The 17,878-nt window shown below is 36.1% G+C and overlaps 1 protein-coding gene across 5 annotated transcripts in view; it reads left to right on the forward strand.

Moving 5' to 3' along the window:
* Nucleotides 1-17,878, forward strand: part of LOC105452570 (FH1/FH2 domain-containing protein 3) — a 154,185-nt gene that overhangs the window by 98,647 nt on the left and 37,660 nt on the right. For 4 of the 5 annotated variants that reach the window (XM_011693786.1, XM_011693785.1, XM_011693787.1 and 1 more), the window contains one exon: nt 14,445-14,503. In XM_011693786.1, coding sequence (XP_011692088.1) covers nt 14,445-14,503 — 59 coding nt within the window. Of the gene's footprint in view, nt 1-4,719; nt 4,815-14,444; nt 14,504-17,878 lie in introns of those variants that run through there. The other variant, XM_011693789.1, reaches the window with a different exon arrangement.

Genomic DNA, 17,878 nt, shown 5'->3' on the forward strand with positions numbered 1-17,878 from the left:
GTTTTATGTCGATAGAATATAATTATGGAATTTGTCCTGAAACAATGAAATTCAATCAGCTTTGTTTAAAATTCAATTGTTAAACGGAGGAATGTTACTAAAATGAAATTTATTGAATTCTAACAGAGAGACTCTTTCGCGTGCAATTTCACATTAAAAGCATTTCGTTTTTAATATGCGGTTTAACAGTATTTATTAAAATAATTATAACATATTTATAATAACAGTTGGATAAGCATCTAATTATTTTAAAAATGCAAAATGCAAAGGATTAAATGATTCGCATGCGGTGCACGTGTGCGTACTTTCCTCCCGTCTGTCCTTTACGCACGTCCCTTTTGACGCCCTCCACGTGTTTGAACGGCCTGTATGCACCGGAAGGAAGCGCAAGCGATCGAAGTGCGAGACGCCGGCTGCATGCGCCAGCACGCCGCCAAGAATAGCGCGACGCGGCGGCGGTGTCGCTCGGGAATGCCTGGAATCGTTCGTGAGAGTATGAACGGACTGTCCAGAGGCAATGTCTGTGGCAGGAGATGTGAAAGGCCGAGGGCCGAGTGACGAGGAGGACGCGCGAAACTCAACAGGCGGAGCACGTTCCTCTCGTTCGTTCACGGAAAGCAGTCGAGAATCGATACGTTTCTATCGAATGATCGTGTTTATTATTAACTTCGTTGCTTTAGTTTTGGTTCAAAATGTAAGAATAAGTAATCAGATGAATATATCTATAAGGCACACAGGGAGTAATGCAAACACAATTATATCTGTAATAAAAGCACAGCTAATGCAACAGTCTTGATAAATAAAATGGTTTTTAATTCTGCTCTTTATTAATCAGAAAATACTAAAATGACAGCATTTATATTTGGAAAAATCAGTAACAATCAAATGCTCTGCTAACCAAAAATATTTAACAAAAGACGAGACGGATCGCGAATGATAAAGAGTATAACACGTAACACAAAAAGAAATCTGTATCTCACATTTTGCATACTAAACGTTTCACATTTATTGAGTAAGAGCTTATCATTAATTCCTAACCTTACTTCCAATTTTATTTAAATTTTTATTTTTGGAAATTTTATAAAAAATGTGTCTGGATGTATCTGATTTAAAATAAAAAAAATACAATATATGTGTCTGCATGTGCGAAGATATAAATGACCTAATGATTAAATCGTTCAACTTGCGATTTTTAATATGTAACACGTATGCACATGCTGAAAACACATATTAGACAAATGCGTAGACAGAGAAGAAGGGGAGGGGGGGATTAGTAGACAGTAATTTATAGCGCGACGAGGATATCGATGAGCATGGATTACCGGCGGCGTGTGATTAATTGTCGCCGTATTAGTTACCGTTACGACGTGGCCGAACTCGATTAATTACCATGCCGTCGCGTCGCCGTACTTTATAAGCCGTCGGGTAAGCGCCCTTTTTTCCTGCGCCGCGCCGCGGAGAGGGGTAACGTATGAGTGTGGATTAATTAACGATGAATATCGACATCGGGGCGACGTTGCGAAAAGTGGCCGCGGTAAGATTCGCTTAACGATAACGTCGGCCGTTTTCGCCGGCTGTCACGACTAGCACAAGCGTAAACGACTCGCAGTAATAAGTTTGATATTAATGCGCGTTATCAAGAGCTTGGACTTGGGGAATACTGAAGTTTCCGCGAGAGGGAATAGCACGCGAGAGACGCAGATAAGGGCATAGCAAAGTTCTGCTTTATTCGGCCCATTTGTAATCTTTAGGGAGTTTGAATGACTTCGGAATTATTTGCGATCAAAACTTATCAATGTCATGGCTCTTCATTCCGTCTTCACAGCACCCTTCTAATGGCCTGCTTCAGAGCAAAAAAATGTGAACGGGTTATTAATTGTAATAAATGATGTAATATAATAGAGTAATTGTATGAAATAATTACTTTAATATTTTATAGAAAGAAAATCTGCGTCGTTTTTTATCGTATAAAGAAACTTAATTCTATTCTCTTTTACCGCGTGTAATAAAAGCTTTGAATTTTATTTAACTTATCTTATCAATTATTTTATTGCTCTCGGCAGATAAAGTTAAATACATTGTTTAGATAACGGTACATCTTTTTTGTATTGCAATAAGTAATTGAGTAAAAATTACTCTTTGCAGTCTTATAGTTATTTGGCTCAATATTAAATATATATATATATATGACATATTAAATTACATTTCTTTTAGAACTGTTCTTCAAGAAATAGATAATTGCATTTTACCCCTTATTTTATGGCTTTCATTCATCGAGCGCGAAGCGTAAAAAGCGGTCACTTTCAGCCTTGTACAATAAACTCGCCCGCGGAATCTCATTGTCTACACTCGTACTTGACTAAAGCCTTTTGAAAGCGAAACCTCGTTTTCTCGACCTGCATCGCCTGGGTTCTTAGTATTCCGAATTGGTTTCGAGGCAGTCGTAAAGAAGAGTGTCGGCGCTAACGGACGGGCAAAAACAGAACGTCCCGAAATTCGTGCGTGCCCGGTCGTTCGTACATGAGTTACAGGATTCGGAGGCTGTAACGAAGCAACGACCGCGGCCATTTGTAATCGTTAAGGATTTCGATGAATGAGCGATCTGCGAGGCCGCGAGGCCTTTTCCACCTATAAGCGCTGTGATCATTCACGCCAAGGAATCGCTCCTCGTCGCTCTCCCTTGGGGGCGCCCGCACGAAGAGAAACACCGCTTTGGAGGAAATATCTTCGCTAAAATGAATCATATACTCCAGCCAGCGAATCGTTTCAGTCGACGATAATACAGAATTGTTATATATTTTCTACGGTGAAATGTGTGTCCCGGGGACTACACGCGAAATTGTTGAGATAATTAGTGAGTCAGGATACGCTCCGGAATAATGTTCTCCAACCCCGCGCATACTTTGTAGCGTACACGTATAGTCTTTCCCCGCCCCTGATTCTGCTGTACGCGCTTCCTCGCTCTCACGAGTAACCGAGGTGGTTACCGCGATAGCAGTAGACTCGGCGAATCATCCGTCTGCAACAGAAACCCCGAGATATGTATCTCTCCACCTTGGCTAACAACCGGAGATTAACGAGTTGCTTTATCCGTCGACGTACACCCGTCCGCCGCGCCGCGCGCCGCGCCGTAGAGATACGAATTCTTTTCGCGGCCGCACGAAGCGGGGTAAGAATGGAGAGGATGGTATCATCTAGCCGGGAAGGAGTTCTTGGGACGGGCAGACAGCGTTAATCACACTCGCGAAAATAATACAGCTTCACCGGGGAAAATGCAACATCGCTGTACTATACGAGAGCGACCAGCTACACTGATATGATTTCTTTAGCGTAAAAGAGAAGATGGTTGATATTGTTGAAATAATGATTACATCATTTGTGGAATAATTAATAATACAATATATTTTGCCAATTTAAATTGATAAGAAGGTACTATTATTATCATTTTTTTGTCACTTTAAGCGATATATTACGAATTATAAAGTATACTTTGGATTTAATAAACCATTTTAATCAATATCTGTTTTTAACCGGATTTGTGGACAAAGAAAATAATAAATCTATACGGTTTGGACTGGGAAAGTCTTTTAATTCAAGTCGATATGATCGTATCTACTAAAAAGGAATTTTTATTGGAGTGTTTTAGAAGCATTGCATTTACAATTTTCATGTTACTAGAGCCGCAAAGCGGATTGTGCGAGAAGTACGCATTGCGCATTCTCTTTGTCTTTTTCTTTCTTTATTGGGAAATTCTCGTATACAGTAAGACGATACTCTCGCAGTGCACTTCCCGCGTGCAATTGTGCATACACACGGTACAATCAAAATGCAAAAAAAAAAAAAAGAATCGTTTGCCATGCGATCCGCTTTGTAGTCGGCTGCGACTCCGGTCGGTCCCCGTGTCACCCGTGTGTCTACATGGGAAACACGCCACCGTACCTTCGTGATCCTCTTTATTCCCTACTCCCGAAGTACAATAGTATTCATAAACAGAGTGCATTTTTTAAAAGTTAAATGCTTCATATGCTGATAACATATCGCGATATCGTAATTTTTCTCAAAATAAAAATGAAATTAAAATTGATTAAGTGGAAATTAACAATAATTTTCGAGTCTTGCGTGAGATAGGCATTTTATCGAAATAAAATTGAAATATGATGTTAATGATAAAAATCAAAGAATGATAAGAATGATAGAAATCTTATTTGAAAAAGTATCAGTGACTAATCAATTCTTCTTGAAAAAAATCATTATCTAGAAATTCCTCTAAAAAAAATTGGTTTCGTTAATGGATCACTGATCCATACAAAACTGGCAAAAGCCACTTAGCCACTGTATATGCTAATGATATACATTCCCGTTATAGATGAAGTTTCGATGAACGCGGAATATATCTGTGAACGGTACTGCAAATCCTTACAAGCACGCATTTACACGAACATACACTTGTGTCGGTGACACAAGCGAGACGCGTGCATTGTCGACATTGTCGAATAGGAATATAACATGTAAGGCGCGTATGTGCGTATATACGCGAATGTGCACCAGCACAGCGACCACTCAGCGTTTTGATCTCCCACCAGTTTCTATTGTGGCGAACGCGGCGACCAGGCAGCAAGAAGCCATCCTGGTACCAGTCGTTGCTTAGACCCCGACTCCATCGAGAGCGCTTCTCGAGTCGTCTTCGGCACGAGCTGGTGGTATCTTAACGCGTTCGCGAGATCGAAAGTGAGATCGAAAGTGGGCTGAGTACATCGTCGATTCCAGGTTATTTGAGTGATATGACATTACGACAACGCGATGCCGCCAAATTGGTAAATATCGGCCAGTTTTATTAAGTTTTTATAGCGATTAGACAAGTGATTTCTTATTTATCGGAGGTGAATGTCGGAGCTTATTTTTTACTATATTAACTCGAAATATTCAAATCTAATAAGATAATCGTAATATTAACGGTACAACGTAATAATCTTTTTAAAATTAATAATTGTTATAAAATAGTTTACATCAATTATGCACAAGCATTAGCTATTAAACTCGAGCGGAATTTATATATAATTTATATATTAGATATTTTATATATAATTTACATGCATACATAAGAGCTTAAATATTGAAAAAAGCATAAGAGTTCTGTTAGAGGAACAATATATTGTTTATTGTTTAGAGGAAAATGTTATTTATTTATTTTATCTGATTAGATTTTATCTGCAGATTATATTTTATCTGATTATATTTTATATACCTGTATATGATCTGGCAGAAAAGAGATAAAATGTTGCGAAAAGTAAATAGCAAATGTATATATTACGAGTGTTAGCACATGTATTATTTTCTCTTTTTTTCCATTTATTGACGTTTTTTATTAAAACGTGATCAAGAATTAATACAAACTTGATAACTGAAACATTTTTACATTAATAATACTGACTTACATCATGGTGGTATTATTTATTGAAATAAAATTAAACTATTTGAAAATAGATGTGAATTTACCGTGCGTGGCTTTGAAATATGCAATAACCGAAGTATCTGGGGAAATTTAAAGGAAAAATGTATCTCTCGTTCCCTTTTGCAAATATATTATTCGTTTTCAAATACGTTTTTTTTTTTAATTTATATGCTATTGCTGTAAGTAAAATTCACATCGAGAATTTTTTTTGTAATCGCGTGAGTTTAATTTCAATATATGCATTACCTATCATTTGTCGTCTTTCCCTAATGTTGAAAAAAGGGACATACTCACGAAGGCAATTGCTTGAAGGTAATAACTAAAGGGGGAAATTTTTCTTCAGACGTCGGTGCTGGTTATGCAAAGAGCATGCCTGAGACGATTCGACGCCTCAGACGTGCATCTGCATCTGGGATGCAACAGGTGCAACGCGTTCGGGAATGCATTTGAATAATTGGGACGTACGAGCGCGCGAGAACTACCTCGCATTGCGTCAGGATGTCTCAGGCAAGATCGATCATGGTGATCCAAGATGAATTCAGTTGTGGCCGCGCTCGATGTGTCTTTCGTTAATGCAACTCGAATTTTACATAATTCTTTACGTAATTTATTAAAATTTTATTGTGAGAATTTTATTGTGTGAAAAAAATATACCTATAAATTGATATAGGTAGTTTGCATATCTATACATATTTATACAGAATGGTCGAACCAAACGAACTTCAGCAGTACAACTAAAAACTTATTATTTTATAGAATCTATTTTAACTTTTTCTAAAATTAGGGAAGAATGACTTAATACATTTCGTCATTAAATTTGTTTTTTTTTAAATGTAATAAACAACTTAATTAACAATAATTCTAAATACAGCATAATTACTGTATAATAATTTGCTCAATTTATCAGTAATTTTAGATATTCTGTTATCTAGAAATTTTATTACAATTAATTTATTAAACATGTTGTACGGGCAACATTTATTATAGTTAATTTTATATATAGATATAATAAAATTTATTTAACGTAATTAACGACTGCGTTATCTTTAAATTTTTTCAATTATTTAATTTACATATTACAAAAATTTAATCGTATTTTTACTTCGATACATACATTATGTTATCCAAATCGAAAAGTACAGTGAGTTCTACGAAAAAGTGTTATCTCACGTTACCATGTTTATCTGAAGAGTATAACGGAAATAACTGTTTTTACCTAAGATACATTCTACTGCATTATAATGTATAATTTAATTGATACGGGAATACAAACTTTTGGTATTCGTGGCATTCGGTTTTTTTTTACGTATTTATAATTTCATCAAGTTTCACATCTAAATTAATCATTTAAAAATATTGCGACGGGTCATATATTTGATATATTGACGTATTTTTTACTTCACAATTCAACGGCTGTAAATCATATCAACATTCGCGTGTAAAGCTATGTGACTTGCGTCATCAAATTTTATGTGATAAAATTTATAATACTCTATTTTTTATTTCTTTTTCCGACATTTATTTACTGTCTTCGATAGGCTGATGGAATTTAATTTCGCTGTTTTAAAAGATATTTATTATCTAGCTATAAATTATAATCTATAAGCAAGGTTACAAGCCTTTCTTATAGAAGTTTTTGCAATTATTAAGATTCTAAAGGATTTGATTTTGATTTTACTAGATAAGTGAATAATTCACATCTTTCTTGCTCAGAAACCTCTCTGAGATACCAGCGGACGTTGATTCGGCTATTATTGCTAGCTGATTCCTCCTGCTCTGTATTTCTTGCGCCCTAGACACTAATATGCGACGCGTACGATATTAATAATTCATTATACCGCATTCATGTTCCTAACGGCTCTTCGTACGATTGCATTTCTGGCTTTGATTCCACCATTAACCGCGTCGGCAGATACACGACTTTATCTTACATAAATTAGTGAAATCTGTGTTTCTCCTTCTATTTAAATATCGCTACTCTTAAAAATAAATCTCAGCTGAAGACGAATGGATGATTCTTCCGGTGTTATGTGAACAGCCTAATGTATTTGATCAAGGGATATAATTATGATTATTTCACGTTATCTAATCTCAAGATGGAAACTTTCTATACAATATTATTTACATCCTGGCACACTTTATTTTCTTAAAACGCAATTATCGTGTCTTTCTAAATCTTCCTATCTGCATGATCGTTTAGAATATCTCTCTGGATCGTGAGTGTTCCTCTCGCAAGGGAGGAGAGTCATGCGGTAAGCGGCAAGAGAGCCGGACGTAATCGAAGTTGTTGGCAGCACGACGTGACACGTTGATTCCCTTGAAACGCACTCATGAATCTCGTTCACGATTCGATGACATTCCGCGGCGATTGTCGGCCCCTTGACTTTCACTCCCGCGCGTTTCGTTGATCGTTTGTGTCCGAGGCACGATCACGAGCCGTGACTCGGTCGTTCTAGAAGGTGAGGGCAGGAAAGGAAGAGCGTGCCTCGCGTTTCCTTCGAGTTCATTGAATCCGTTCGAGTACTCCAACTTGCCCGTACTTGCGCGGCGCAACGTCCTGGAAACGTGCCGTCACGCGAATCGATCGATCATCGATCACCCCCGATCTCCGGGCTCCGAGAGTGAGCCGGCGTTGCGCTAAGTCCTTTCGCTCTTAATTCTTTTAAGATTATAAGGAATATTTTACTTAATATCATACTCTCTGTTATCAAACTACAATACGCTTTCTATATATTGCTAGGTATTGCTATGTATCGCGATTGAATTTCGGATGTATTTTTCACTACATTTGAAATACATTTCTAATTTGTAAAATTGTAAGTTGAGAAACTACGAATTTACGTAACATTAAGAATTGAAGATTTTTGAAGAATGAAATTTTCAGGACAGAGATAAGAAGCTCTTGAATTTTTTAATTTCATATAGACATTATTTCAAAAAATGTTGATATTGTAATACATATTACACATATAATATTTTTTATTACTGCCTTTTTGAGAATTGAAGAAACATCTTGATAACAAGATACGTTTTTTAAATTGATCTAAAATTAACTGTGTCACGTTTATAGCTTAAAAGTGATTAAGGATTCCTCCATGGGAATGCTATTATTAGCCGTTTAATAAGTATCCACTTAAAATCAAATAAATCGTCATTGCCAATCAATAGCATATAAATTGTATTTTCAAATGAAAATTAGAAGAGAATAACAAAATATTCAAATAATTCTAATTTAGTACCTCTTATCTTCTCTTTTTTTTAATCTTATAGAATATATTTTTTTATGCGAAATATGACTATTGGGTAATAATTTTTTATTTAGACGCAGATATTCCACTTTGTAAAATAGGATAGTGTACACATTTAAATAATTGTTATCAATTGAATTTTTGTTTACAAAGAAATTGCTGAAAAAGGAGAGAGAGAATTTACTAAAGACATTATAATTAAAATTACAGTTTTGCAATTTTAAAATATTTTAGTTTGCATTTATACATGCTTCTTCTTTTTAATAAATAAATTTTATAACTGCTTATTGTTATTTAGAAGGTGATTTTTATTGATTGTTGCATGCAATTTAATGTCGCTGCACGATGTTTTTCATCATAAATGCTGAATTTTTCACGATTTCTGTCATGTTGAGAAGTGCCACGAAATGCATTGCCTTAATTTAGTGGTCGTTTCCATTAGTCGCAGCAATTCTCTCTCTCTCTCTCTCTCTCTCTCTCTCTCTCCTGTTTCTCTCTCTCTCCCCCGAATGGCTAGAGGCGCTAATTAGCCCCGCGATCCCAGAAAGCTGCGAAAATCGCGCTAACTCGCGAACGCTTGGCAACTTGCTTTACCCGGTTTCAACTCGATTCACACGCATAGGATGAGTCGCAGAACGTATGTCGCGATGTGTGCACGTTTCCCATATCCGTGTCGCCGTTCGCGGTCGCGTGTATGCGTTCGATTTAAATACTGGCGGACCAATTAGAGGGGTTAATTCCTAAGTGATTTATGACTTCGACCGTGGGGAGAGCGACCTGACCTTAAGCTTCGTCTCTAGTATCGTTACGCAATCGCCGACGAGCTTTATTTGTACAACCGTTAATCGACCAACACGCGCGCACTTTACGCACACCCTTTTCGTACATGACCTCGGAGGATATGCCGGAATATATTAGCTGCTTGGGTGCTTGTTAACAGCGGACGGTGCTTTATAACGAGGGGAAAATATCGGCGTAGATTTTGTGTCGTACTTTAAACTGTGTGTTTACGGTTTAATATATAGGTATTGTATATAGCATTTGTACACAATTCTAAATTATAAGTATATAACAGAAACGAAAACTGTATAAATTTAATTCTTAATCAAAATCATAGTAATCGTATTTAATAAATTAAATATACGTAAACGAAGTCATATGAAATATAGCGATGTTTTTTCTTAGATTAGAATTATGTGACGATAGTCGGAACAGTCAGAAGATTGTAAAACATCGCGAGAACATCGTAATGGACAGAAATAGGGCACAATATTCATATTTCTGTCATCTTTCTTCGCCGTGTTTATTGTCTCCTTACCTTGACATTTTGCCAAAAGGATAGTAAACGTCTTGATAAATTATCGAAAAATTAACAAGAAGCCTCTTACCGCTAAATTACCTATAATGACATTAAATCGACTCGGCTAGTTGTCGCGAAACTTAACTTTCTTCTCGCGAAGCAATTTCTCGATTACATCTCGCAGCTGTTGGAGGAGACGCGCGGGTTTCTGTTTTTGAAGTCGCGCCCGGTAAAGTCGTCTCTTTCTTGGCAGCTCGTAACTCTCGGCGCGACTTTATTTTGTTACCTCGTCTTACATAACATCGCGAGGTAGGCACACTCAGCGTGTATTTGAAAATTCACTAGGAGGAGGATGTAGCCTCGCACGTGCACAGTATCGTTTCGCAATCGCTCTCGCCGAGAGCGGAATCGAGATCACCCGAGCGAGTCATCAGAAGACGACGGGGTTACCTGATCCTCTCGTCCGCAGGATCGAGCATCTCGAAGGTGTAACGAAGCGAAGAGGTCGCGGCGGGTTAATATTGGCCACATCGTTCTCCTCTCAGGCGGATCTCCAAGTGGATCTCTATCATTAATCTTCATCGCAATCGACGAATTCCGCGTTGGTACGATAGTTCGCCCCTTCCCTCCCTTCCCCTCCCTCTTCATCCAATCAATATATTCATTTTTACGAGAAGGAACAATGGACTTCTGTTCTTAAAATTTAAATAGACAGTAAACATTCTCGGATTTCTGATGGATATTATATTGCTTATAAATATACACATTATATGTTCATAGAGATTTTTATTCTTTTAATATTTTAACAAAATTAAACTTTGTATATACCTTTTAGGTGATTTTTATTAGAATTATACATCTACATTGAAACTGTATAGTGTAAATTTGATGTTTTTGCAAGCATGTTTACATCTTCTATAGTATATTAATTTACGTCTTCTATTAATATATTATAATTAAATCCCCCGAACATTACTGGAAAATTAACACCAGTCAGCTCACGTTGTTTTTGTTGGCGCAAACTTCTTAACGCGAACATCTTTAATTTCATACTCGATTGAGATACAGGAATTCTCGGCGAGCGCGCTCGTTTCACTTCGTAACTTCGTGATGCACAAACTTCTGAATTAAAGAGCGCATGGATAAAAGGCGAAGTATCGATAACAGGTATTGGAAACAACTTCGCCGGCTATCAGTGCGTCGTTCGCCAATTGAAAAACTGTCGGCCGGCGGAGTTATCGCATTTAAGACAGCGGCCATTTCGCTCTCCGCTCTCCGCTCTCCGCGCTCGCTCTTTCTCTCTCTCTCTCTCTCTCTCTCTCTCTCTCTCTCTATCTCTCTTGTTCGGGGGAATCACGATTAATGCGCCATTAAGAGAGATTGGAAATCCTTTCGACCCCGGAGACTTTCGTCGCCCAATGGCACGGACGACAAAGTTCCCACAGGCGTCCAGGATTTTGCATTCCATTTGCCGGGGGGGAACGTTACCCCGGCTTCGCTTTCGTTCTCCCGTGGGTGCACTTGCTGCCGGCAGACTGGCGGTAGCCGCGTCGAAGGTAAATCGTATTTGCATGAGGGTTTCTCCAGCTCTCCTCCAGGTAGATTTCGACGACCTCCCGCGCTCTATGACACCGTTCGTTGTTTCCTCGAGAAAGTTACGACGTCCATTTCGAGAAGGCACTTTAAATCGTGCGCTCTCGTCTCGTGTATGCGAAAACATCGTTGGTCGGGCGCACTTCTTCGTCCGTAACGAATACATCAAGTAGGTATATAAGTAAAATTAAATTGATGAAATGAAATTCAAAATTATCGAGTCTGTGAAATTTGCGAATATTTTAAATTCTTCAGCAAATGATAAAAATAAAATATATTAAAAATTTTAAATATATTTATGAAATACGAATATATTATAAACTATTTATCTCTTATTAAATAATCTTGTTTTTTTTATTACATTTCGATTCGGGACGCTGGTGATGACGAAACTGAAATTTCTTCTTAAATTACAAGCGTTTAATCGTTGCGACATGACAATTGAATTGAATTGCAAGATCGAAAGGGACAAAAAGACGGCATTTACGACACCGTAGCGTTTCGCTGTATGTTTACCGTGGGATAATCGTTGTAAATTGCTATTGCACTTCTGCGAGGAGGAATTATCGCGACTCGGTAGGAGCAAAAGATGGCAGCTGAGTGTTTACGAGGAAACGGGACACGCATACCCCGGCCCGATATTACGGCATTGAACTTGGCCCCGTGCCTGAAACTTTTTAATTTATTCGTGCAACCTTTGCTTTTGGAGTTTGTTAACCCTTCGCGGTCGTTGCCATTGAAGCAACGTCGCGTTGCGGCGGCTGCTTGTTTTGCTGCCTGGTGATATATCATTCAGTGTGGTGCATCGAGCAGAAGTTGTTCTCGAGCATTTTGCAATTTCAAAGGGGAAAAAAAATTACAATTTATATTTTTGATGATTTTAACAATAAGTAATAAAATATTTTAGTTTTTATATATACTGCATTTTATTAAAGAATATAGAACTATTATGTTCTTGATGAACCCTCATGTATGGCTATTATCTGCTTCTGTAATTTAAATCCGTAGAGGACTAATAACGGAATACCGTCATAAATCTTTTTATTTTGAGTTAGCTCGGTTCTCACATGTACTTTTCTATATTAATTCAGCACAACAATTTTATATACATCTTATTAAAATATACATTAACTTCTAATTGGATATTAAAGGATTCCATTATTTTAATTATATCGCATTTGCTATTAAACATTAAGTGAATCTATTAAATAAATTGGCTACATTAAATTAATTTTTTAATCAGCCTCTATCTTTTATATTTGTTCATTCGTTTTACTTATTTTCGTATTAACTTGTAATATGCAATATCTTATAATTTTATACTTACATATTCTGCTATTTTATTTATCATATTTCAACATGAACGCGCGAAATTATGATTAAATATGTTTTACTAAAAGATATCTTTTTTTTTCTTGAAGGATTTAATTTTCTGTTTTAATTTTGATTCTTTAAAAACACTTAATATCCCTTGTATACTGCATTTTAAATCTTTGTCCTATTGCACTCTACATTCATGCCCTTTGCTGGCATTCGAGAGGGGTCGCCTAACATACTGCTACGGCCGCCATTATTCGTGGGAAATTCAGGGCGCGTAATCGCATTCTGACTCCCTCATTTAACGAGCGGAAACATTATTAACGAGCGTACACCCGACTTTTTTTTTTTTACCTCTGCGCACCATCGCCGCCACCAACGCCGCTATGCCGACGACTCTTCGTCGCCTCTTTTTTCTCCCTCCCCCCCTCTCCCCTTTCTTTTTCTGAAAGCCATTGTCTATACGGTCGTCGCGGTTTCTCAGCGACGTGGCGTGGGAAGGTTCGCAGGGCCTTAAAGTTCGCGCGCCGTTCAAGGTGAGGTGATATGCACGGGGAAGTCGAGCTGCGCCACTCTAACCCAATTTATGTATCGGAGCACGTTGTTGTGAGGCTGCATTTACACCAAAATCGATGAACGTTTCTCCCCTTGCGAATTGGTACGCTCGCGCGGGAACTCCATTACAGTTGTCATATGATGAGTTCGCTACTTGACTATTCCGTGGGGAACTCCTGGGACGCCCATGGAATAACCCACTCCAGAAGTTTCCTATCCGAAAGCCAATTAGCTTGTCTAGTTGTATGGCAATTAGGGCGAAATTTATGCATAGTCGATACTGCGTGTGCCATACAAAAGTTTATAATTATAATATGTCTCGCAACTTTCTTTCAAATACATTGCACGCTGATGTGTGTACCTATATCAATTTAAGTCCATTTTTGCGCTGCTATGCAATGAATAATATTTAAGGGTTATTATATAATTCGCGTTTTCTGTATAAACTTTCCAAAAGAAATAATGTCCTAATGTAGATTATTTTTATTTTGAGCGTTTCGACGATGAGAAATTGACGTTGGTTTTTATGACCGGATATAACGTTATTGGCCACCAATTACTCACTTAGTTGATTCAAGAAACAAATGATCATAACTGCGTTATCCAGGTTATCGTGTTGTTATGTCAGAACAAAGACCGCAATTATAATTGCAAATTTATTAATCTAAATTTGAGAACACGCGGCATACCGTAGGAACATATTGGTTAGGCTTCGCACACTCTGTGTGTGCGCGCACGCGGATTAAGGACGCGCCGAGCCCTAATTAAGTAATTACCGAACGCGATTAATTCGCGGCTGTAACTAATTAGCATCCATCCGCGACGGGATGAATAATAGCGCGTTTCAGTGGGGCAATGGGCCTTTCCCATCTCCATCGCCTCCGTATCTTTAATTACATATTAATATGTAAGCCGCGCGGCAATCAGCATTTCGACGCGCATACTAATCGGTCGGCATTGTTTATTCTTTTTGTTGCAGCCGGAAGAACGCGATCATTCTCAGGACCCAGCTGTCCGTGAGGGTTCACACCATCATAGGTGAGTACCACCATCGTGTGGATTCCTGATTTAAATCTCGCGACGTGGCTCCCACGATCCACTTGGATGGATCATCCGTGCCGACCGCGCGCGCTGATTCCTCGACCCTTAACTGGCAGCGTCGGGTCGAGTCTCGTTCTAGTTACTCGGTCACTTGTTTCGGTTCACCGACAACGGCGACCTTCTGCTAACTGTAACGCTGATGCTGCGAAGCAGCTGAGTTTTGATAATGATAATTAGATGAAGCCGGATGAATATATACAGGATGAGACTGAATATAATTAAAACTAAAATATTGCAGTATTAATAATTATATATTAAAAATTAACGAAATTGTCTTCTGAAAATCTTATTATTAGTTTAAATTTGTTACTTTTCAATTATTTTTAGTTATACGTATACAGAACAATTTGATAAAATAGATTTCAAGTTAAAGCGTTAACATTCTCTAGTTACGAGGTCACTTGTTTCGGTTCACTCTAGCAATAGCCACATAACTGTAACATTGACAATGCGACCAATCAATAATTGTGAATAGTCACGCACATTTAATCATCACAGCGCCCAGAGATCCAAATATACAGGGACCGTGTATCATTAATATGAATAACTTGTACTGATTGTGACTCTGACATTGCGTTCAATCGATGACGTCTGGTAGATAAACACATATATAGTTAATCATAATATGTAGTATGTTTGTAGCAACATAGATATTTATATTTATATTTATATTTATATTTATAGAAATTGTCCATGCAACTTATGCAAAAATATGTAGCGTGACTAAAAATTATCTCACTTTTCAAACATGAATTTTTTCTCGGTAAATCTGAGATTGATATATTTTAAAATTATTATGAAGATTAAGAGTATAATGAATAATTCAAGAATTAAACTTAATGTTCTATATATCTATTATTTTATTTTTTATTTCAATAAGATGTATTTAAAATACTAATAATTTACTTAATTGTACTTAAATGTAGCATATAGAACAAGCGTTTATGCAATTAAAAGTTTAAAAATTAACTATAAAATGTTATAGAATTATTTAAAAGTAGTTTATTTAATTGAACAGTTCCTATACTTCTATAGAAAATCATTTTTTTAAGAATTAAATTTCTATATTGCATTTCTTATGATATATTTTTAGTATTTTATAACAGTGATTTAATATCTTTATTTTTAAAAACCAACCAGCAATTCTTTAATGATATAAAACTTTTTGTGATCTAAATTGTGCGAACGGCTATGGAAACAATGAATAACGAATACATAATTAAATTTACAACGCGTCTTCGTAAGTAAAATACTATCATTTTAAAAATACGCCACGACATAATTATACAATGTCGCAAACAATGAGCTCCGTTGCCTGTTGATAATTAGCAAAGTAATGACTATGCCGTTGAGTGCGGAACCCTGTACCTGCGAAAATCAAGCTAATCCTTTATCGTGGCTCAGCGACCATCCATCACCGACTATGACAGACGGTACTTAATCACGCAATGTCGAATAAAAACTCCCTTCGTTCTACATTCTTTTTATCCGTAGCGTTACAAAAATCGTTACTGGGATTACAACAAATACACATACTTCTGCTTGATCCTTTCACCGCCAAATGATTTCTAGTTTACAGTTTAAAAATCCTCAAATATTTATGTTTATATAATATATTTAAACTGTTTAATATCTTACAAAAATATTTAATCCTTAATTTTTTATTCTACAATAGTAGGGCTCTGAAAATGCAAACATTCGGAATACATATTTAGAAAGTACAATATTATTAAAATAGCTTTATATTTTTAAAAGTATACATAATTGAAATAGCTTTCACACTTTTCTCTTTTCTGTAAGAAGTAAAAGGCTAACATGACTAACGAAAATTCGTGTAATCTTTTTAAATCTGTAATAGTCGTATGATTGTACCGCAAATACTGAACACTAAATACGTAGCATTACTAAAAAGTAAAATTTCTATAATAACGCGATGAGTCAATCGATGCCTTCGACTTTTCTTCTCGAGTGTAAGTGCATTTTCTCGGTGATTACCTTGAACGTTTTTCTTGACGTAGTCGTAGTGGAACGAATTGAAATATTACGAGAAAATTGAATCGTGCGATGCGAGATTTTCAGAATTATTGCGTTCGGATTTTACGCGCTTTTTTTTACGTCAAATGTATGCCCAAGCAAATCTTTTCTTAATAAACGAACGATGATTTGTTGTTTTATCAATTTTGTGGAAACAACATAAACGATTCTGTAAGGGATTCTGTATTATTTCTATTCTGGTAGAGAAATAATGTCAGAGTGGGTTCTATTTATACTTCCAAAACGGGTTTTGATAACTTTATTTACAAACTCGCAATTTTTTTTTGTTTTTTCACAAAATTTGCTTATTTATCTCTTTGTAGCCATTCTGCAGATTATTAAACTTTAAAGATAACACATTAAAAGTTTAACGAACGTAAAGGATATTGAAACTATTGAAAGCTCGTAAAATTTATATCAATTTTTTAAAGTTTATTATCATTTAAATTATTCAAATAAGATTTATTTTTTAATTAATTTTATTATGAGAATGTTTTGTATCTCAGAACTATAATAATGTATGTAAAGATTGTAAAGGTATTTAATTTAATTTAATTTATGTATGTTATGTGCGACGTATAATTAAATTTGTTTAGAGAGTCGGAAAAGTCTTATCTGTATTGCGTATTCGTTTCTGTTCTTAACATTGTTATATTATTTCCGCTAAAGTGAGAAATGTTTCTACAAGATGTTCAGATGAGCTTATTTGACTTGCTAACATCAATTTCTTGAAAATAAGCAAAGATATTCCTTGCGCCTTTTCGTCATGTAAATTATTCCTTACGGGATCGGTTTAGCTGTTAACGCTCTTTCCTATCAGTAGACATTGCTATAATTATTAACATTCTACTTATTTGTATAATTGAATCAGTTATAAAACATTGTTAATACTAATAACATTCTACTTATTTATATACTGAATCAATTATAAGATTTTTTATCGTTGTGTTATCATACTTCTCTTTCTCTCTCTCTCTCTCTCTCTCTCTCTCTCTTTAAATGTAACAATATTCGCAGAAATTATATAGAGTATTCAACTGGACGTCATTTTCATATTTTTTTGGATATATTTTTTGAATATGTATATTAGTAAATAAAAAATAACAATTAAATATAAAATTAAATATAAAAATAAAAAATAACAATTGTTATTAGTCAGAACGTATAAACACATTTAGAAAGTAAAAGCGTTTAGACAGTAAAACAAAATTAGGACGCATATCTCATTTTATCTTTATGTGTCGCTCGGTATTATCAGCTATAATTTTTGAAATTTTA

Source organism: Wasmannia auropunctata, unplaced genomic scaffold (genome assembly GCF_000956235.1).
Source record: "Wasmannia auropunctata unplaced genomic scaffold, wasmannia.A_1.0 LD336029.1, whole genome shotgun sequence".
Lineage (NCBI taxonomy): Eukaryota > Metazoa > Arthropoda > Insecta > Hymenoptera > Formicidae > Wasmannia > Wasmannia auropunctata.